This window comes from Argentina silus, assembly GCF_951799395.1.
Source record: "Argentina silus genome assembly, chromosome: 12".
In the NCBI taxonomy this organism is placed as follows: domain Eukaryota; kingdom Metazoa; phylum Chordata; class Actinopteri; order Argentiniformes; family Argentinidae; genus Argentina; species Argentina silus.
Genome location: NC_139666.1, coordinates 20,862,404 through 20,884,118, shown reverse-complemented (window position 1 = coordinate 20,884,118; position 21,715 = coordinate 20,862,404). Strand labels below are relative to the sequence as shown.

Here is a 21,715-nt window from a genome sequence, read left to right as displayed (position 1 = left end):
GTTTTCTATTACTCTGACTCATATTGCTGAGGAAAATAGACGTGTTAGCACTAGCAATATCCTCTGTGGTTTCTGAGGGGGAGTGTTATTTGTTAGAATTATCGAAATCCTCTGTGGTTTCTGAGGGGGAGTTTTATTAGGTGTCTGTGCTCTTGTCTGCCCCCTGCAGGTCATCTGGATGTAGTGTGCCTGCTGGTCAGCCAGGGGGCAGAGATCAGCTCCAAGGACAAGCGTGGCTACACCCCCCTCCACGCTGCCGCCTCCAGTGGACAGATCGCTGTGGTCAAACACCTGCTCAACCTGGCTGTGGAGGTACGGACACACACACGCACACACAGACATATATACACACACACACACACACACACACATACACACACACTCTCAGAGACATATATACACACACACACACACACACACACACACACACACACACAGACATATACACACACACACACACACACCCATATATATATATATACACACACACACACACACACACAGTGTGTTTTCTAGAAACATGTTTATTCTCTCCTCTCTCTGACCTTGACTTGTTCTCTTGTCCCATGTGACCACAGATAGATGAGTCCAATGCGTTTGGGAACACTGCTCTCCACGTGGCGTGTTTCAACGGCCAGGATGTGGTGGTGAGCGAGCTGATAGACTATGGCGCCAACGTCAGCCAGCCCAACAACAAGGGCTTCACCCCGCTGCACTTTGCCGCCGCCTCCACCCACGGAGCCCTCTGCCTGGAGTTCCTGGTCAACAACGGGGCCGACGTCAATGTGCAGGTGAGCCATGCTAGTGTCAGGCTGTCTGTCTGGCTGGCTGTCAAGCTGGTTGGCTGGCTGGCTGGCTGGCTTGCTCTCTGGCCGGCTGTTTGGCTGGCAGTTTAGCTGGCTGGCTGGCTGGCTGTTTGGCTGGCTGGCAGTTTGGCTGGCTGGCTGTTTGGCTGGCTGGCTGTTTGGCTGGCTGGCCGTCTGTCTGTCTGTCTGTCTCTGTCTGTCAGTTATCTTTTTCATGTTACGTTGTTGGTCTATCTTTTATATTTACCTCTCTCTCAGAGTCGGGATGGTAAAAGCCCTCTCCACATGACAGCGGTACACGGGCGCTTCACTCGCTCCCAGACACTTATCCAGAACGGTGAGAGTGTGTGTGTGTGTGTGTGTGTGTGTGTGTGTGTGTGTGTGTGTGTGTGTGTGTGTGTGTGTGTGTGTGTGTGTGTGTGTGTGTGTGTGTGTGTGTGTGTGTGTGTATTCATGTGCGTGTGTTGATGTAGTATGTCTTACCTGTCCTTCTGATTGGCCACTCTGCAGGTGGGGAGATTGACAGCGTGGATAAGGATGGAAACACTCCTCTACACATCGCTGCTCGCTACGGTCACGAACTCCTCATCAACACACTCATCACCAGTGGAGCAGACTGCACAAGGTGTGTGTGTGTGTGTGAGGGAAGGGGGGGGGGGGAATGGAAGATTTATCTCTTGACTTGTTTTGGTATAGTAGATCATCAATATTTACTGGTGTGGTAAAGAATCTGCCTCTCTCTCTCCCTCCCCCCCCCTCCCTCTCTCTCTCTCTCTCTCTCTCTGCAGACGAGGAGTCCACGGCATGTTCCCCCTGCATCTGGCTGCTCTGAACGCACACTCCGACTGTTGCCGGAAGCTTCTCTCCTCAGGTACCCCTCCCTGCCCATGAGCACCGGGGAAACTAGAGCTCAGAGACCTGGCCAGTCAGACAGGCTTGTTTCCCCTCTGGCCGGGGAGCAGGAATGTTCCGTCTGAGGGCTTGCTAGCTAGCTCTGAATTCCTCTACATGGGGGAACTATTCAGCCCTGGCTCAGATGGAAGTCACACTGTTCCTTCAACAGCAACTGGCCTTGCCTACAGAGACAAAGCTCCTAGCCTGATTAGTCATCTCCAACTGTCTCCCTGCAGACAAAAATCTTCCCCCGGAGAGGGGAGAGTGCTCCACTTGAATTCAGAGAGCAGATTGTTCAGTTGTTCAGTTTCATACAAGGGAAGGTTCTGGAATACTTTCTCTGGCTCCAGCCCCCGGAGGTCTGATGCTGGGTTTGATAGTGGCTCCATAGTTTCACTGGCTGTGTGGTCAGGCCCATAGGGCAGGGGGAAACTGGGCTCCGTGGGGCTCTGAGGCCTACTGTAAGACACACAACAAAGGGCAGCCATTGATTCAGTGTGATGAGTTGGAACTCAGCTGCAGTTTGCTGAGACGGATGGCTCGAACCACGGGGTCAGAGGGGTAGTTTGAACTTAGTATTTATTACCCTCATTATTCTTAGATGGTAGAACCCCCTTTTTCCGACTGGAATGGTTTGGCCTAGAGAACTGGGGATTCTAGGCAGAGGACCAACATGTGACAACGTGATAGGGATTCTAATGCAACACGAAGGAACACTCACACTCAGCATGCCCCCCCTCCCCACCCCCTCCCTCACTCCCTCAGTCTCTCTCCTCCCCTGTTAATGTGCTTACACAGTGTGTGTGTTTAGTGTTTAAGATTGTATTCTAGCGTGTGTGTGTGTGTGTGTGTTGCCTGTTTTTCACCTCACCCCTGCCTGTTCTTTCCCTGCACTAACACCTGTCTCTTTCTCCACCTCCACCTCCCTCTCCCTGTGTCTCTCCCTCCCTCCCTCCCTCCCTCCCTCCCTTCTTCCCTCCCTCCCTCTCTCTCTTCCTCTCTGCACTGGGGGCTGTCTGTGGCTGCTGTGTGTTGTCTCTCCGTTGCCCCCTTCAGGACGGAGGTATAGCGTAATGTGCCCTGCCCTCAGTAATGACTCGGTCCTGTCTGCAGGCTTCCAGATCGACACCCCCGACACCCTGGGGAGGACCTGCCTGCACGCTGCTGCCGCTGGGGGGTGAGTCAACGTGTGTGTGTGTGTGTGTGTGTGGTGTGTGAGAGAGAGAGAGATCTGGTTGCCTCTGCACCAAAAGGAGAATCTTTCATGGTAATAGACACCCCTCTTCTCCTCCACTCACTCACTCACTCACTCACTCACTCACTCACTCACTCACTCACTCCCTCTCTCTCTCTCTGCAGTAATGTGGAGTGTGTGAAGCTGACTCTGAGCAGTGGAGGAGACCACAACCGGAGGGACAAGTGTGGCAGGTGAGTCTGTCACAGGTAGGGGATGGGTAGGGGAGAGGGAGGGGACAGGTAGGACACTTAGGGGACAGGGAGGGGGCACGTAGGGGACAGGTAGTGACAGACCAAGAACAGGTGAAAGCTGGGATGAACTAGTTTAACATGAACATTGAACATTGATGCTGTTCTTTGGGCAGGAAGAGAGTTTAGAGAGAGTGGGTCTGTATAAGTGCTGTTATTCCTGCCAGCTCCTCTCCCCTGGTCCTGTGTAGGTGTGTGTGTGTGTGTGTGTGATCACAGTCATTTCCCCTGTGTGTGTGCTCTGACGCAACAATTCTGAGAATTCATTTGTTTAAGTGTTATCAAGAGTGTGACTCAATCTATTGCGTCAGTTCCGTGGTATAACACTGTGTGTGTGTGTGTGTGTGTGTGTCTGTTTCTGTATGTGTGTATGTCTGTTTCTGTGTGTCTGTGTGTCTGTGTGTGTGTGTGTGTGTGTGTGTGTGTGTGTGTGTGTGTGTGTGTGTGTGTGTGTGTGTGTGTGTGTGTGTGTGTGTGTGTGTGTCTGTGTCTGTGTCTGTGTCTGTGTCTGTGTCTGTGTCTGTGTGTGTGTCCACAGGACCCCGCTCCACTATGCGGCTGCCAGTCGTCACTATCAGTGCCTGGAGACCCTGGTGTCATGTGGGACCTGCATTAATGCCACTGACCAGTGGGGGCGCTCTGCCCTGCACTACGCCGCTGCCTCTGACCTGGACAGGAGGTGAGGAGACGGACCGCAGGCTGACCACAGACTGACCACACAGCAGTAGGAGAGGCTGGTGGAGGTAGAAATCGGAGGACAGGTTCATTGTAATGCACTACCTGTAATGCATTACAATGAGCCTGTCCTCCGATTTTGACCTCCACCAGCCTCCCCTGCTCTACAAACACACTGTCCTTCTGAAATGCTACTCTTGTTTCCACTATCGTCTCTCTCAGCCATTGTTGATCCAGTCTGATCCAGTCTGTGTGCGTCAATGCCAGTCTGATAAGAATGTGATAAGAATCTCCAAGGTCAGAGATTAAGACTCAGTCAGACTGAGTCAGACTGCTGTGTGTGTGTGTGTGTGTGTGTGTGTGTGTGTGTGTGTGACTCAAGGTCTAATAGGGCTCTGACTCGCAGCCAGTAGGAACCATGGTTGTTGTGGTGGTCACCTGTTGTTTGGCGGCCGTCACGCTAGTCACGCGTGTCTGGAGGCTAGTACTGCTCTGTTTCCATGGAAACCTGGGGGTTATGTTTTAAGATGTCAGTGTGGTGTGTGTGTGTGGGGGGGGGGGGGACTGGCCCCGGGGCTGGTACACTCACCTCACCAGTTAAATACTGTAGTTGTCTTTGGTTTTAATGGTTTTACCCCCCCCACCCACACCTCTCTCTCTCTCTCTCTCTCTCTAAGGCGGCGTGTGAATCTGGAGCCAGAGAGTGAAGGGGTTCAAGCCGAGAAGGAGAAGGAGGCTGCACTGTGAGTCGTCAACACCCAGTCCCACGAACCCCTTCCCCTCTCCCTCTCCATCCCTCTCTCCACTTCCCGTCTCCGTCTCCATCCCTCTCTCCCCTTCCCCTCTCCCCCCTTCCCCTCTCCCTCCCCCCCCCTTCCCCTCTCCCTCACCATCCCTCTCTCCCCTTCCCCTCTCCCTCCATCCCTCCATCTTTGTCATCTCAATGGGCCTCCAATGCAGGTCCCTCTCTCCGCCCTGCGCTGTGTGACGAGGCAGCACAGTAAACAGGCCGACAGCATCACATATACAATCTAGACTGCTTGTTTGGTCGTGAGAAATCTAGCCTCTGAGCCTCTATGCAGACTGTCGCCATGGCCTGTACCGTCTGTCTGTATAAACACTGCTGCCTTAAGCTCTTAGAATCCCCTTCTCTGTCCCTCTCTCCATGAGAATACCTCCCTCCTCTCTCTCTCTCTCTCTCTCCCTCTCTCCCTCTCCCTCCCTCTCCCCGTCTATGTCCACAGACCAGTTCACACAGACAAAGTGCTCTCTCAGTGTCTCTCTCGGCTTGTTTGAATAACCTTTGAATATGTGATATCATATGTCTAGTAAATGTGTGGCTATCAGGGGAGGCTGGTGGAAGTAGAGATCTGTAGGACGGCCTTCGATTTCTACCTCCACCAGCTTCCCCTGGTGGCTTCTCTGTGTGTCTCTTTCCTCAAATCCCCTCTGAGGTTTACTTTGAAGTGATTGTGACTGTTGTTGTGTTGTTGTAGGTGATTGTGACTGTTGTTGTGTTGTTGTAGGTGATTGTGACTGTTGTTGTAGGTGTTTGTGACTGTTGTTGTGTTGTTGTAGGTGATTGTGACTGTTATTGTGTGTGTTCTTGTAGGTGTTTGGAGTTCCTTCTTCAAAGTGATGCTACAGCCTCTCTCAAAGACAAGCAGGGATACAGCCCTGTCCACTATGCTGCAGCATATGGCCATAGACATTGCCTGGAGCTGGTGAGACACACACACACACACACACATATATATATATATATATATATATATATATATATATATATATATATGCAAATATATCAGTGTGAAAAGGAGGCCACACATTGCCTGGAGCCTAACCCCACACACACACACATATTCACACACGCACGCACGCACCTACACATACAAACGTGTACACACACACACACACACACACACGCACACACGCACACACACATGCACACGCAGAACCACACCTACACACACATATGGAAATATATCCGTGTGAAAGGGAGGCCAAGCATACCAGAACTAGGTTTTTATTATTACATCACGTAGCCCCACCTGCTGGTGGACAACGGTTCTACAGTCTATAGACACCAACATGTTGGGATGGAAACCGTGCAGTAAGAGTGTGTTGTTGTTGTGGCCGTAGCTGTTGGACCGAGACGAGAGTCACCAGGAAGACCCTGATGCCCAACGCACCCGGAGCCCCCTGCACCTCGCTGTGAGTCACCATCTCCCCCTCTATCTCTTTGTCTGTTTCTGTCTCACACATACACACACATTCAGAGAGAGAGCAAGATCTAACAGGTGTGTGTGTGTGTGTGTGTGTGTGTCAGGCGTACCAAGGCCATGCCCAGGCCCTGGAGGTGCTGTTGCAGGGGGAGAGGGAGGTGGACCAGGGGGACGAGATGGGTCGGACCCCCCTGGCCCTAGCAGCTCTCAGGGGGCACACTGACTGTGTCCACATCCTGCTGGGCCAGGGAGCCTCGCCCCGGACCACCGACACCAACCGGGGGCGCACGCCCGTACATCTAGCAGGTAGAACCGCTGTGTGTGTGTGTGTGTGTGCGCGTGTTGGTTAATAGTTTGTGCACTTCTCATTTTTAAGTATCCCTAATCTCTGTACCCCCCCGTCTCTTTCTCCCCCTCCTTACTCCCCCCCCCCCACACACCTCCCCCCCCCCTCTCTCTCTCCCTCTCAGTGATGAATGGACACACGTCCTGTGTGCGCCTCCTGCTGGACGACTCCGACAGTGCAGACCTGGTGGACGCAGCAGACTCTCAGGGACAGTGAGTTTCTGCCCCACTGTCTTTCACCCCTCCTTCATCCTCCTCTACCCAATCTATGCTTTAGGGGGCACTCTCCTCTGTCTGTCTGCCCCCCTCTCTGTCTGTCCCCCAGGGAGAGCTGTCCTCTGTCTCTCTGTCTGTCCTCCAGGGGACTCTGTCCTCTGTCTCTCTCCCCCCTCTCTGTCTGTCCTCCAGGGAGAGCTGTCCTCTGTCTCTCTGTCTGTCCCTCTCTCACAAGGTCATGTCGTCGTTGTTGTCGTCATGTGACTGATCCAGACCTCTGACTCTGTCTGTGTCTCTGTGTAGGACTCCTCTGATGCTGGCTGTAGCCGGAGGTCATGTAGACGCTGTGTCTCTGCTGCTGGAGAGAGAGGCTGGAGTAGACACGGCCGACACCCACGGCCTGACCGCCCTGCATCTAGGGGTGTGTGTGTGTGTGTGTGTGTGTGTGTGTGTGTGTGTGGGGGGGGGGGGGGGTGTACATGCACATGGTGTAAGTGTTTGCGAGTGACTCAGCTTGTAAAACCAGTGAAGAATGTAGCCCCAGTCCTGTGTAATGCAACTATATAATGGTTCTCTCTCTCTCTCTCCCTCATCCCCCTCTCCCTCTCCCTGTCGTCAGTTGCTGTGTGGTCAGGAGGAGTGTGTTCAGTGCCTGTTGGAGCAGGAGGCGTCTGTGTTGCTGGGTGACTCCAGGGGCCGTACCTCCATCCACCTGGCGGCAGCGAGGGGCCACGCGTCCTGGCTGGCCGAGCTGCTGAGCATCGCCTGTTCTGAGCCCCCCATGCCCCCCCTCAGGGACCACCACGGCTACACCCCCCTGCACTGGGCCTGCTACTATGGTCAGTCTCCTCAGCCCTGTGTGTGTTTTGGGTGTGTTTCTTTGTGTGTGTGTGTGCTTATCCAAGTAGTATGTGTGTGTGTGTGTGTGTGTGTGTGTGTGTGTGTATCCTAGTAATGACTGTGTGTATGTCTCCAGGTCACGAGGGCTGTGTGGAGGTGCTGCTGGAGCAGAAAGGATGTCGCTGTATTGATGGGAACCCCTTCACTCCCCTACACTGTGCTGTGTAAGTCCTGTGTTGTGGTATACATCAGGGGAGGCTGGTGGAGGTAGAAATCCACCTCAGTGTTGACCTCAGTGTGTTTCTCTCTCAGGGTGAACGACCATGAGCCCTGTGCCTCTCTCCTGCTGGAGGCCATGGGCTCAGACATCGTCAGCTGTAAGGATGCTAAAGACAGGTAGGGTGTGTGTGTGTGTGTGTGTGTGTGCGTGCGTGCTCTTCCCTCTGTTTTCTCTTCACCTCCCCCTCCCCCTCTCTTCCCTCTCTCCCAGGACTCCTCTCCACGCCGCTGCGTTCTCCGGCCATGTGGACTGTGTTCAGCTGCTCCTGTCCCACGATGCATCTGTGGACGCTGTCGACCAATCAGGGCGCACAGCACTGATGATGGCAGCAGAGAAGGGAGGAGTTGGGGCTGTAGGTATGTACGATTCCCAGTCCTTCACTCGTATAGATGATATACAAGCTGTGTGTGTCTGTGTGTATGTGTGTGTTAGCTGTGTATAGCTTAGTGTACCTGTCAATAAGGATGTGTCTGTTATGCTGCCCCCTAGAGGTGCTGTTGAACAGTGCCAACGCCAGCCTGAACTTGACGGACCGGAGCGGCAACACTGCTCTCCACCTGGCCTGCAGTAGCGTAAGTGTCCACTAGAGGTCTCTACTCGGATGAGACCGTCCTTCGATTTCTACCTCCAACAGCCTCCCCTGGTCCATTGAAATGTCATTGTAATGCATGGAACATGCATTTACAATGAGCCCGTCCTCCAATTTCTACTTCCACCAGCCTCTACTCTGAGCAATGTATCATACATATTGGCTTCCCTCAACCTCTCTCTCTCTCTCTCTTCTTCAGGGAAAGGAGGACTGTGTGTTGTTCATCCTGGAGAAGCTGACCAACATGACCAACTCTGCTCTCATAAGTGCCACAAACGCAGCGCTACAGACGTGAGTGTCCGTCTCAGCTAGCCTAGCCTAGCCTAGCATAACCTAGCCTAAATACTGTGCTGTGTATATATTTATTTAACGTTTATTTTAGCAGGGTCCCATTGAGACCAATGAGTCCCATTGAGACCAATGTCTCTTTTACAAGGGAGCCCTGCATACACACAACCACATTTTTCAACAAAGAGGCCCCTTTAAGATATGACTCCTGTGTCTCCCTAGGTTAGCCACTGAAATGAAACCCAATCATGTTTGATATACATTTATCTCTCTCTCTTTCTCTCTCTCTCTCTTTCTCTCTCTCTCTTTTTCTCTTTTTCTCTCTCTCTCCTTCTCCCCCATTCCTCCTTCTCCCCCATTCCCCCCCAGACCCCTCCACCTGGCAGCTCGTAGTGGTCTGAAGCAGGCGGTGCAGGAGCTGCTGTCCCGGGGGGCCAGTGTTCAGATGCAGGATGAGAACGGTGAGTCTGCTCGCCACTAAGGGGCATGCGTGGCCTAACTGCACGTTGCTAGCTACATGTAGCGCCTGCCCGTGGTTTTCTGTGTCTGTCTGCGCTCTGATAGGACGAGGTGTGTGTGTGTGTGTGTGTGTGTGTGTGTGTGTGTGTGTGTGTGTGTGTGTGTGTGTGTGTGTGTGTGTGTGTGTGTGTGTGTGTGTGTGTGTGTGTGTGTGTGTGTGTGTGTGTGTGTGTGTGTGTGTGTGTGGTTCATAGCTCTCCGTCTCACAATTTACAGTTATGTTGAGGTTTTTATTCATTGTAATGAATAAAATAGGAGCTGTGTTTTAAAGCAGGGAGTTGTAGTTCAGGTTCAGGTTGTCTCCCTGTAATCCCCTGTCTGTTGTCTATGTATTGTCTGTTGTCTATGTACTGTGTGTTGTCTATGTATTGTCTATGTCTGGGCTGGCTGTGGACTAATGGAATGCTGCTTCCTCCCCCCATGTCTCCCCACCCCTTGTCCTCTGCCCCCCCCTCTCTCTCTGTTTTTCTGCTTTGCTCTCCTCGCTTCCTCCCCGTCTACCCTCCCCTCCTATCTCTCTCCTCTTTTCTTTTTCCCCATTCTCTCCCTTCCCTTCCCTGTATCTATCTCTCTCTCCCTCCCCGTCTTTCTCTCTCCGCTCCCTCTTTCCTTTCTCTCTCTGTCCCTCTCCTCCCCTCCCCCTGTCTCTCTCTCTCTCTGTCCCTCTCCTCCCCTCCCCTGTCTCTCTCTCTCTCTCCCTCTCCTCCCTTCCCCCTGTCTCTCTCTTTTTCCTCTCTCTCTTCTCTCCCTCAGGTTTGACCCCTGCTCTGGCTTGCGCCCCTAGCAGAGAGGTGGCTGACTGTCTGGCTCTCATTCTGGCTACCATGATGCCTTTCTGCTCCCCTTGCAGCTCCGGAGCTCCCTCCCCAGGCTCCCTCCTGAGGACGTTGCCCAGGCAGGGGAAGGGCCCCCGGGGCCCCCGCAGCCCCAAGGCCCCCTCGGGCCCCTCCAGCGAAGGCAGTCAGAGTCAGGGCACCACTGAAAACGACTCAGACTCTGAAACCTTCTGACCCCCCCCCCCCCAACCGCCCACCCTCCCTTCTGACTACCTGGATGTCTGCACTCCCCCCCCCCCCCCCCCAGCTACCACCACCCTGTCCCCCAGAGCTCCCCCCCCTCTGGGTGGGGAACATTTGTACAGGACCTCCTCCTGCGCCAGGCTGGAGGGATGGAGCTCTGATCCCCAGACCTGCTGGTGCTTCTTCAGATCAACCTTGGTACTCAGTCTCAGCATGGCCACCAATTATGGCATCTGACACACTTCTTAAAGCCATTTTCTATTGTATTTGTACAAAAGAGGACCAGGAGAGAAGAAAAGTAGGATACTTTTACCTTACTTACTTTCTTTCTTTTTAAGATTTTTTTTTCTTTTAATTTTTTTTACATTTTTTAAGATATTGACTTAACTAATGTATATGTTCATTCTTGAGGTTGGGTATACATGCAAAGGTACGTACGGCTTCTGTCTGCCCAATGATGTTACTTAGCACAAACCAATTGAAGCACAAATCTGGAATTCACTTTTAGGCCTATGACAGAGGCCATGTCCAGAAGCAAGACGTAGTTCCTACACCCAGGACACTTGTATAGATCTGAAGGGATTGGATAGGTATAAGCAAGCAGGCAGTCGTTCCACCTTTCCCTCTGAGAAGCTGGGTGGTATTGTCACCATCTTGCCATCTCCAGCCGATCCCCTTTTATCAGTGAAGGCTGGTGGAGGTAGAAATCGGAGGACAGGCTCATTGTAATGCATGGAATGGACTGAGAAATGGTTTGATACCATTCCTCATTCCATTCCATGCATCACAATGAGCCTGTCCTCGGATTTCTACCTCCACCAGCCTCCGCTGCTTCATATCTACACAGTGTCCCGGGAGTAGAGGCTAGAGGTTGTTTGTGGACCGGCCCAGAGAAACAGGGTAGGAAACATTGCCTTGAGTCACTGAGGGTCTGTCCTGAGAGCAATGTGAAGTGAGGGATCATAGACAGGGAATGATCCGGTTCCCACACAAACAAAGATGTCAGACAGGACCACAGTGCTGCAGAAGCTTCCATGCTTACAGACGAGGTCATCGGGTGTCCAGTGAAGAGGTAAACCAACACCTTCAGGTCAATAGGGGCCACAAGTCACACCTGTATGGTATTTATGAACTATTGAATGATGGTACCAATACTACCAGCACTTAAATGTCAAAGGAAAACAGGGCCTCGACCACTTCTCCCCTCCTCCTTCCCTTTCTTCATCCACCTTTTCCCCGTCTATGTCTGTCGACCAGCTATGTGCCAGTCTCTCAAACTTGTCCAGTGCCTTGTTACATCTTCTTTGTATTAATTTTTTATTTGTACATTTCTTTAAAAAAAAACAAAAAAACAAACGAAAGGATAGCGTGACCTCTGTACAGGAATGCTAATTCTGGTGTGTGTGTGTGTGTGTGTTATGTGAGTATGTGACATTGAATGGAAAAGTTTGAGATTAGAGTTGGTTCTAAACGCGGGACCATTCTACAGTCGTGTCAGGTGACTGTACCTATAACCCTGCAAAAAAAAAAAGAAAGAAAGAAGAAAAAAAAACTCACACCAATGTTTTAACTCCTAAGCTACGGTCAGAAGTGTGTGTGTGTGTGCGCAACATGTCTAACAAAATGAAGTTCCTTTCTGCTTTTGTACTGTACCACTGTGCATACTGTCTTTGTGAAGCACAGCCTTGCCTGTAACCATGTCCCACACAGAAACCCCTGAGCGCGCACACACACATTTAAAAAGCACAGTGTTAGTTTGCCTGCCATGTTCCTAAAGGCTTGCTGAGAAAAGAGTGAATAGATTGGGTCTGTCAGTATTATGATGCCACAAAGAGAGAGAGAGAGAGAGAGAGCGAGCGAGAGAGAGAGAGCATCATCACCTGTTTGTGACAATCGTATCGTTGCGTTTCTGATTTTCAAACCAGTTCCAGATGCAGTAGGCTATGCTGAGGGCTGTTTGTCAGCTACCCTACCTGTTTTATATGAATTGTACAATTATAATATAAAAATCTGTTTTAATTTATTGCTGTCTGCTGTGATTTTTAGATCTGAATCAACATACTGAACAATTAACATTACTGATGCTTTCCACATGTAAAGCTATCCTGAGAAATATCTTCTGTGTCACTGACTCATATTTGGGTTGGTCACAAGATACAAAACATCGTTCTGAACAATGACACAATATTTAATTCAACATCCAAATCTGCATAAGTGGTTAGAACATGGAAAGACACATAAAACCCACACAGTCCAATCAGGTTAAAACCTTGACAAATTAGTGTTAATAATCTTTAATTACATAATCTCTGTACATGTACAAACTTTTACATCACATCGATTACTTTGTTCACCAAACTCGGACCAGGTAAGACTCTATTTTCTCTCTCAGTGCTATCTAACTGTGTCCCCTTCAAACAGTTAGGACATGACATGGCACTTCAGCTGAAATATATCCAATATCATGATTCCAGAGGGCAGTAAGGAACTCCTGTAATACTGAAGAATGTCTAATATTAGCTCAAAGGTCATCCAGGTACGCCCGCGGTCTGTTCTGTTGACTGTGGAATGATTCGGAGGTGGACACTGGCCGTGCCTTTGTCAACGTTCTACCGTCCAGTGTGCTTTATGATGCCCAGATGGGCTGAGGATTCTCCTGCATCGGGGTCTCGCTGCTCTCCCACGTGTGTGTGTGTGTGTGTCAGGGGAGGCTGGTGGAGGTAAAAATCAGAGGAAGGGCTCATTGTAACGCATGGAATGAGGAATGGTATCAAACACACACGTTTGATACCATTCCTCATTCCATGCGTTACAATGAGCCCTTCCTCTGATTTCTACCTCCACCAGCCTCCCCTGGTGTGTGTGTATGTATGTATGTATGTATGTATGTATGTATGTAGCAGCAGCTCTGTGGTTCAGCAATTCACCCCCAGACCAGTCCAATGGTCTGGCACCATGAGGAAGTACTTGTCCATGGCCTCACAGAAGCGGGCGCGGTATAGCTCAGGAGAGACCACCGTGGGCATCTTCCCTGTGGACGAAACAATGACAACAAAACACACAACAATGAATAACAATTTCAGGAAGTGAATTGTAAACGGCGAGTATTCCACAAAGACAGAACTAGGGATGAGGAGAGGAGAGGCTCAGTGAGAGAAGCGTCTGATTCGTAGATTTACCCTGCCCTCCGAGGATCCCAGTGGATTTGACGACCATCTCCAGTTTCTTGTCCCAGGTGAATGTCCGAATGTAATCTGAAAGCATGGGAGGACAATGATTTACAAACACAGCAATCCACACGCACGCGCACACACACACATTTATAACAACTCAAAGAGTCTGGTTAAGCCAGAAACAGTTTATCGATGACTAGAAATATTGTCATAATAGCCAGTGACAGTGGAGATGAGAGGTTTGTGTGTGTGTGTGTATGTGTGTGTGTGTGTGTGTGTGATCCAACCCACCTATAATGCCCACCACCAGCTGGTCGGTGGTGTCGTCTCGGCCTACCAGAAGGGAGTAGTCTATGATGAGGTGACTGGATAGGAAGTAGGCATCGCTGTGTATGGCAGCTCTCAGGATGGCCTTGCAGTGGGCCCGGATGTACAGAGGGTTGTCATGGACCAGTTTAAGCAGGTTCTCGTCCAGCAGGACCACCTCACAGCTCTCCTTCCCAGAATCCGTCTTAACGTTCCGGTTCCTAAGGGAGCCCTTCAGGTCAAACACCTGGGCCATCTTGCGTCCGTAGAAGAGGTTCTCCATCACCAGCAGGTCCAGCTTCTTCTCCGTGTTGTTTTGGGAGTTCTTGTAGCCGATCCGGTACACGCCCAGGATCTTAGCCAGGGCCGTGGGCCGCTAAAGGAGGGGATTCAGGACAGTGTTTAGGGCAAAGCCCTTAATAACTCTCAATCACACACAAACTTAGACGACATAGCACCCTAAAGAGGTTTACGTCAGATCTCCTTGTTGACTGAATGGAGCTCAGTCCCATTTTTCCTGTGGGAATACATTACTTTGCATGCATGCACACACAAGTTGATGGAACTAGATGTGGGGAGTGTACCTTCTGCTGCACGGCCCCTGTGATGTAGATGAAGTAATGAGGGGCGAAGTCCAGGAAGGACTGGACCTCCAACCTGGGCATCTGCTTCAGGATGAACCTGTCATCTGAGGAGTGAGGGAGGGAGGGAGAGAGAGAGAGAGAGAGAGAGGAAGAGAGAGAGAAAGAGGGGAAGAGAGAGAGAGAGAGGGAAAGAGAGAGAGAGAGAGAGAAAGAGAGGGGGGAAGAGAGAGAGAGAGAGAGAGAGAGAGAGAGAGAGAGAGGGGAAGAGAGAGAGAGAGGGGGGAAGAGAGAGATAGAAAAAGAGAGAGAACAGGTGAACATTACTGCAACTGAAAACAACACGTGTATAACGCTGCACTAAACCTCTCAGGTAGGCTCAACACTGCGAGGGTAGAGTGTTGCTGTTGAGAGTGTTGTTGTTCAGACGGTCACCTTCCGTGGCGTAGAAGACGGCCCCAGACTTCCCCCCGCGGGCCTGCCAGTTGACGCAGTGTGAGAGCGAGCGCACAAAGTCGTCCTCGCTGCTCTCCATGATCTCCTCCCGCATCTTGTGGAACTCCTCAGCGTAGTATATCCGGCAGTAGAACTTGGCGTTGGCGTCAGAGAACTCTGCAGAACACAGAGAGAGAGAGAGAGAGAGATCCAGACACCAGGGCCCAGCATTTCAAAACATCAAATCTGGATCAGAATGATGGATGAGTATTCTTTTTCTTTTTGCTATCCAGGATCAGATGGAGCTGGCTGATTTCCCCTATACGACTCACAATCTGCCAGATAGATCTGACCCTGGATCGCAAGAAAGAATCTGGATCATTCTGATCTAGATGAAAGGTTTTGAAATACTGGGCCCTGGAGAAGAGGGATGAAAGGAGCCGTCAACCTCCATGTGCCGGCTGGGAGCTGACATCATTATAGAAGGCCAGTCATACTCATTGCGATAGTTCAGTATTAGTTCCTAATGGACAGTGCAGTCCTCTCAACATGGAGGTCAGTCCTCTCAACATGGAGGTCAGTCCTCTCAACATGGAGGTCCAAATCATTAGAGAAGAGGGAAGCACTCACGTAGTTCGATATGTGGGTTCCCATTCTGCTTCTTCTGCTTGTCTCCTCCGTCTGACTCTTCTGTACAAAGTAAAAGAAAAAGACACTTAAACACAAGCAAACCAACCGCCAGAAATGTAAAAAAAAGAAAAAAAAGAAAAAAAGCCCCTCAGAGAATCTGAGGTAAGGGTTTCTTGCTAGTTTCTTGCTAGCAAAAACTCACTGAGGGGGTCTGAGTCCAGGCTGCTGCGGCCAATCAGGGAGGAGGCCGTCTCACTGGGCTTGGCGGGGCTGTTCTTGGCCCGGCTCTCTCCAGAGCTGAACAGAGACAAGACACCGTCAGCACCACACTGCTTATCGCTTTTTTTGGAGTCTATTCTAATTGCATTCTATTGTTGGCCGCTCCATATCTTTTATTTGTTATATTCGGCCCCTTCGAGCGCCTTTTTGGCTTCCACTTACACACTGGTGAACATACACAGACCCATGTCAAGTGTTTAGATGCTGTATGGGACGTCATGTTCTTTCAGACAATCTGCAGTTTCAATGAGTTTGAGATTATGGTTTTTTTAACACATTTAACATACACATGACGTCACAGGACAGGCCACACCTCCTCTGTATCACAGTGTGTGTTCCCCAGACAGTGGAGGGTCTGGGTGGCTGCCTAGTTAAGCTCCCACACCCAGACCCACCACTGCAGAGCCAGTGTCAGTAGGGTGGGGGGGGGGGGGGGGGGGGGGTGTCGTACCTGATGGTTTGGGTGGTCTCCTCCCCTCCGGTCTTCACCGTGGTCTTAGACAGCTCGTCCAGAGCAGTCTTGTACTCCTTACAGCTAAGAGGGTTAGACAAGGACGTTACCACAACATTACGAACAACATACTTTAACAACGCTGTGACAAGTGTCGGGCGTGCCAGAGTGTTAGACGAGGACGTTACCACAACGTTAGAGCAACATAACCACGCTGAGAGAGTGTCGGACAGGTGTGCCAGAGTTGGGGTGCAGAGGAGGAGACTGTTACCTGAGAGCGAAGGCGATGATGGAGCTAGGCTCTCTCTCACACACAGCGATGGGGACTCGCTCATGTTCATACATCAGGTAATGCTTGTCTGGGTCACTGGCAAACAGAGATCACAACACAGTCTGACAACGTGCCAGTGAATGTACAGGAGGCTATAGACCTCAGCAGGGGAGGCTGGCGGAGGTAGAAATCGGAGGACGGGCTCATTGTAATGCATGGAATGGAATGAGGAATTGTATCCGACGTGTGTTGGATACCATTCCTCATTCCGTTCCATGCCCGTCCTCTGATTTCTACCTCCACCAGCCTCCCCTGGACCTCAGAGATGTTATTATTATTATTATTGTTGTTATCTCATTCATAAAACACTTATTATACTGCTTTACTCACAAAGGAAAGGGGATAGGGTTGTAACTGTTGCCCGGCAACAGGTTGGCAAGTATGGCCTTCATGGTGGACTTCTCTTTCACCTGGCTGTCATTGGAGCCAAGCAGGTGTCCGTCAAACACATCTGGGAGAGAAGCAGAATGGAGTTAGGGACAGGAGACTACTGTGTGTGTGTGTGTGGGTGTGTGTGTGTGTGATGATTTTGTGATGCAGACATGAATTTCCATGCAAATGCACGATAAAGCTATTGTATTGTATAGTGTTGTGTGTGCATGTGTGTGTCAGTGTGAGTGTGTGTGTGTGTGTGTGTGTTTGTGTGTGTGTGTTTGCTTACCCTCTGGGAGGCTGAGAGAGTCCTGTTCAGGGAAGGAGGGTCCAGAGGACAGGGGCTCTGAGCCTGGTTCCCCTGGCGACGGCAGCTGGAGAGAGGAGGAGCCAGAGCTTGAGGGCAGGGTGCTCAGGTGACGGTCCTCTGTCAATCAAAACACAGACATGCCCATCAGCACAGCAGACCAATGAGATGAACAGTAGCATTCTGACTGTGAAAGCTGAGCCAATCACCTTACCTTTCTCACCGTTCTGTACCACAGGGGAGGGGTTACGTGGAGAAGACTCCAGGGCGCTTGTCTGTGTATCAAAACCAAAAACTGATGTTCAAGATCCATGACACAACACACCCTACTGTTAGAGATGATAACAATGAATCAATGGGTCAAAAATACCCCATTATCAGCATTCTATGAGGTATATCAGGGGAGGCTGGTTGGAGGTAGAAATCGGAGGACGGGCTCATTGCAATGCATGGAATGGAATGAAGAATGGTATCAAACACACTCATTCCTTTCCATGCATTACAAACAACAACACACCAGATGCTAACATTGAGCTCCCTGGTTTCTCGCATGTGAGAGCGGACAGAGACCCGAGTTTAAGTGGCAAAAACAAAGGTGGCGGGCTCGTACTCTACATCAATAACAGATGGTGTAACCCTGGACATATTACGGTGAAGGACATTATCTGCTGCCCTGATGTTGAAGTACTAGCGGTGAGTTTACGTCCCTATTATCTGCTGTGTACATACAACCCCGCTGTGTACATACAACCCCGAGCTATGGCTGAAACCGCGTGTGACGTCATCTACTCTACCATCGCGAAACTCCAAGCTCAGTATCCCGATGCTTACATTGCCATATCAGGGGACTTTAATCATGTCACATTGGATTCAACACTGCCCGCCTTACACCAGTATGTCAACTGCCCCACACGACAGAGCAGAACAATTGACCTTCTGTATGCAAACATTAAGGATGCCTACACCGCCACATCACTACCACCACTGGGGAAATCAGATCACAATCTGGTCTCCCTACAACCACTGTACACTCCATGTGTTCGGAGAGAACCAATCAGAACACGCACCTTCAAGAAGAAGTCCCCCGAGACGGATGAGGCCATGAAGGACTGCTTGGACATAACAGACTGGAATATTTTCCAACAATCATATGGTGATGACATTGATGGGCTCGCACACTGCTACTCCGACTACCTGAACTTCTGTGAAGACATTGTTGTTCCCACAAAAACTGTGCGCTGCTTTCCAAACAACAAGCCTTGGATTACCAGCGATGTCAAGGCCCTCCTCAATAAGAAAAAGAGGGCGTTCAAAGAGGGGGACCTAGCAAAGCTGAAGCACGCACAAGGGGAACTCAAAGTCAAGCTGAAAGAGGCAAGGGAGTTATACAGAAGGAAGGTAGAGAGGAAGTTGCAGCAGAACAACGTGCGAGAGGTGTGGGATGGGATGAAGATGATGACGGGCATGAGGAAGAGCAGTAGCTGTGTTGAGGGAGGTCGAGACCGGGCCAATGAACTGAACCAGTTCTACAACAGGTTCGACCACCCAGCTGCGGTGGCCTACCCCACCCTCTCTCCAGGAGCTGTCTCTGTCTCTGTCGGCGTGCAGGGCCACCTTCTACACCTCTCCCCCATCTCACACAGCCCCCCATCTCCCAACACCCCCCATCATCAAAGGCGTCACCGACCTCAATCACCAGCCATCAGCCACTGTCTACTGGAGCGCCCAGGGACAAAGAACCACCCCACCACCCACCCCCCCCTCCCTCCCAGCCCCTCCCCCCTACAATCATGGCAGACCAGGTGAGATCGGGACTAAAGCGACTTAACCCCAGGAAGGCAGCGGGTCCAGACAAAGTGTGTCCCAGACTGCTCAAGACCTGCGCTGCCGAACTGGGAGAGCCGCTGAGGTACTTATTTGACCTGAGTCTACGTCTTGGTAGGGCCCCAACACTGTGGAAGACATCATGTCTTATCCCTGTCCCAAAGAAGCCACACGCAAAAGAACTCAATGACTTCAGGCCTGTCGCACTCACCTCACACATTATGAAAACAATGGAGAGACTGCTTCTACATACACTCAGACCCCAGGTTAGCCATGCACTGGACCCACTACAGTTTGCATACCAGGAGAAGGTTGGAGTAGACGATGCCATCACATATCTACTGCACAGGACGCATTCTCACCTGGACAAAGGGAAAAGCGCTGTGAGAATCATGTTCTTTGATTTTTCCAGTGCTTTCAACACCATCCAACCCCTCAGATTGGGAGACAAGCTCCTGCAGATGGGTGTGGACGCCCACCTGGTATCCTGGATCACTGACTACATGACAGGGCGGCCACAGTTCGTCAGACTGAAGGACTGCCTCTCGGACACTGTGGTATGCAACACCGGAGCACCACAGGGAACTGTGCTCTCTCCTGTCCTGTTCACCCTGTACACGTCTGACTTCTGCTACAACAAAGAGTCATGCCACATGCAGAAGTTTTCGGACGATACTGCAATTGTGGGGTGTATCAGAGATGGGCAGGAGGGGGAGTACAGGAGCCTGGTGGAGGACTTTGTGCAATGGTGCAAACTTAACCACCTACAACTCAACACTACAAAGACCAAGGAGATGGTGGTGGATTTCCGTAGGTCTAAGCCCGCTCTGCTACCAGTCTCCATTGAGGGAGTCAATGTGGAGATGGTCAGCACATATAAGTATCTGGGGGTCCACCTGGACAATAAACTGGACTGGTCAGCCAACACTGATGCGATTTACAAGAAAGGACAGAGCCGGCTGTACTTCCTGAGGAGGCTGCGGTCCTTCAATGTCTGCAGCAAACTCCTAGGGATGTTTTACCAGTCTGTGGTCGCCAGCGTTCTCTTCTATGCAGTGGTGTGCTGGGGAGGAAGCACTAAGAAGAGGGATGCCGGGCGACTGGACAGGCTGGTAAGGAAAGCTGGCTCTGTTGTGGGAGCTGAACTGGAGAGCATCACTTTAGTAATGGAAAAAAGAACTCTGAGCAAACTGCTCACCATCATGAACAATGAAGGTCACCCACTGTACCACACCATCATCCAGCAGAAGAGCTTGATCAGCTGGAGGCTACGAGCACTGACAAGCAAAACTGACAGACTGACTAAATCATTTGTCCCCAGAGCCATACAACTTTACAATATGTCAGTCAAGGGCAAAGAGATGGACTTCTCTGCATGACCTCCACCCTCTGTATCACATCATCATGTCACCTCATTTAACTACCTCCCTCCACCAGCCTGGACTAAATGCACTTTAAAAATAGTCCATATTTATGTAGCCCGTATTTAGTTTTTAGTATTTAATGCTATAATTACACTGTCTGCCTTACCTTTTTGCACCTCACCTAACTGCAAAGACATTTACAACTGCACCTCGCCTGAATATAATACTGCTAATGTTGTATGTTGTATGTGTATGTTATGTGTGATACCCCTATGTCTGTACGCTACTTGGAACCTGAATTTCCCCCTGGGATAAATAAAGTTTCTATCTATCTATCTATCTAAATGAGGCCGTCCTCCGATTTCTGCCTCCACCAGCCTCCCCTGGTATACATCACTAGAAAGCTTCTAGAAAGCATAATGGTACACATGGAGTTGGATTCTACTGACCTTACTGTCGTCCGTATGTCTGTGTCTGCCGGGGCTGGGTGGGACAGACAGACGCTTCCTGCCCTTCTCCTGCTGGAAGAGGTCCTGAAGCCTGGAGGGGAGACCATGCAACACCATTAGAGACACGAGAAGCGCAGGGTTCTCCCAAGGATTTTGGGACGGCATTATCAAAACCAACTTGCGTTTATTCACGTCAAAATGCTCTAAAAACACAGCTAAAACGTTAAATTAAACTGAGGAACTTTTAACAACAATGTCGTTGGCGATCAAAGATAAGTATTCTATCATTACTAAATGTCAGTTTCAATTGCTCTGAAATGTTGACACAGTGGCGGAGCCAAGTGGACAAGGTGGCCGCAGCGCCCCGCTGCCAAAGCAGGTTCTCCCCAAACAATGTAAGAGGTTTGCTTCTCAATACCCATGCTCCTTCAGTAATGGGTGAGAAACTAGACTATTACTGGACATGCTTGAGACCTGTTAAGTGCTCTTGGTTTGTGAGAGGCACGATACAAATAAGATGCATTATTATTATTATTATTATTATGACAGCAATATTATTATTGCTGGTGGAGGTAGAAATTGGAGGACGGGCTCATTGTAATGCTTGGAATGGAATAAGGAATGGTATCAAACACGCAATACCATTCCTCCTCCTCCAATATATTCCATGCATTACAATGAGTCTGTCCTCCAATTTCTACCTCCACCAGCCTCCACTGTATTATGATGATGATGATGATGATGATTATTATTATTATAATAGATAAATGTTCTGGTGTGAGGAGAATGTTCTGACCGGTTGTTCCAGGACTGCAGGGTTTCACACAGGCTCTGTTTCTTCACCACCACTGACTCCAGAACCACCTGGAGCTGCTGAGGAGAGTCCAGGCCACAGGCCAGCAGACGCCCCTGCAGCTTCTCTATCCAGCTGCGCAGCTCGGCCTCCTCCATCTAAAGCACAGTCACAGACAAACAAAAAGTCATTTAGAACACACACACACACACACACACACACACACACACACACACACA

The 21,715-nt window shown here is 50.4% G+C and overlaps 2 protein-coding genes across 13 annotated transcripts in view; one reads left to right on the top strand and one right to left on the bottom strand.

The window, feature by feature from the left end:
• ankrd44 (ankyrin repeat domain 44) overlaps positions 1-12,204 on the top strand; it is a 23,739-nt gene extending 11,535 nt beyond the window's left edge. For 2 of the 5 annotated variants that reach the window (XM_083681383.1, XM_083681384.1), the window contains exons 7-28: positions 170-312; positions 579-791; positions 1,065-1,143; positions 1,317-1,431; positions 1,595-1,677; positions 2,814-2,877; positions 3,060-3,128; positions 3,724-3,864; positions 4,538-4,603; positions 5,473-5,584; positions 6,003-6,074; positions 6,190-6,391; positions 6,556-6,643; positions 6,950-7,067; positions 7,266-7,485; positions 7,623-7,710; positions 7,799-7,882; positions 7,977-8,122; positions 8,256-8,338; positions 8,555-8,646; positions 9,013-9,104; positions 9,916-12,204. In XM_083681383.1, the coding sequence (XP_083537509.1) occupies positions 170-312; positions 579-791; positions 1,065-1,143; positions 1,317-1,431; positions 1,595-1,677; positions 2,814-2,877; positions 3,060-3,128; positions 3,724-3,864; positions 4,538-4,603; positions 5,473-5,584; positions 6,003-6,074; positions 6,190-6,391; positions 6,556-6,643; positions 6,950-7,067; positions 7,266-7,485; positions 7,623-7,710; positions 7,799-7,882; positions 7,977-8,122; positions 8,256-8,338; positions 8,555-8,646; positions 9,013-9,104; positions 9,916-10,172 (2,627 nt within the window). In that variant the 3' untranslated portion in view covers positions 10,173-12,204. Of the gene's footprint in view, positions 1-169; positions 313-578; positions 792-1,064; positions 1,144-1,316; positions 1,432-1,594; positions 1,678-2,756; positions 2,878-3,059; positions 3,129-3,723; positions 3,865-4,537; positions 4,604-5,472; positions 5,585-6,002; positions 6,075-6,189; positions 6,392-6,555; positions 6,644-6,949; positions 7,068-7,265; positions 7,486-7,622; positions 7,711-7,798; positions 7,883-7,976; positions 8,123-8,255; positions 8,339-8,554; positions 8,647-9,012; positions 9,105-9,915 lie in introns of all 5 variants that reach the window. The other 3 variants (XM_083681381.1, XM_083681382.1, XM_083681385.1) reach the window with 2 other exon arrangements.
• A 196-nt stretch (positions 12,205-12,400) lies between these two features.
• Positions 12,401-21,715, bottom strand: part of pikfyve (phosphoinositide kinase, FYVE finger containing) — a 31,657-nt gene continuing 22,342 nt past the window's right edge. For 6 of the 8 annotated variants that reach the window (XM_083681366.1, XM_083681371.1, XM_083681368.1 and 3 more), the window contains 14 exons: positions 21,480-21,634; positions 20,684-20,774; positions 17,261-17,321; positions 17,029-17,166; positions 16,698-16,818; positions 16,308-16,403; positions 16,037-16,120; positions 15,509-15,603; positions 15,307-15,366; positions 14,677-14,853; positions 14,245-14,348; positions 13,646-14,036; positions 13,361-13,435; positions 12,401-13,212 (listed from right to left, as the gene is read on the bottom strand). In XM_083681366.1, coding sequence (XP_083537492.1) covers positions 13,097-13,212; positions 13,361-13,435; positions 13,646-14,036; positions 14,245-14,348; positions 14,677-14,853; positions 15,307-15,366; positions 15,509-15,603; positions 16,037-16,120; positions 16,308-16,403; positions 16,698-16,818; positions 17,029-17,166; positions 17,261-17,321; positions 20,684-20,774; positions 21,480-21,634 — 1,764 coding nt within the window. In that variant the 3' untranslated portion in view covers positions 12,401-13,096. The remainder of the gene's footprint in view (positions 13,213-13,360; positions 13,436-13,645; positions 14,037-14,244; positions 14,349-14,676; positions 14,854-15,306; positions 15,367-15,508; positions 15,604-16,036; positions 16,121-16,307; positions 16,404-16,697; positions 16,819-17,028; positions 17,167-17,260; positions 17,322-20,683; positions 20,775-21,479; positions 21,635-21,715) is intronic. The other 2 variants (XM_083681372.1, XM_083681373.1) reach the window with 1 other exon arrangement.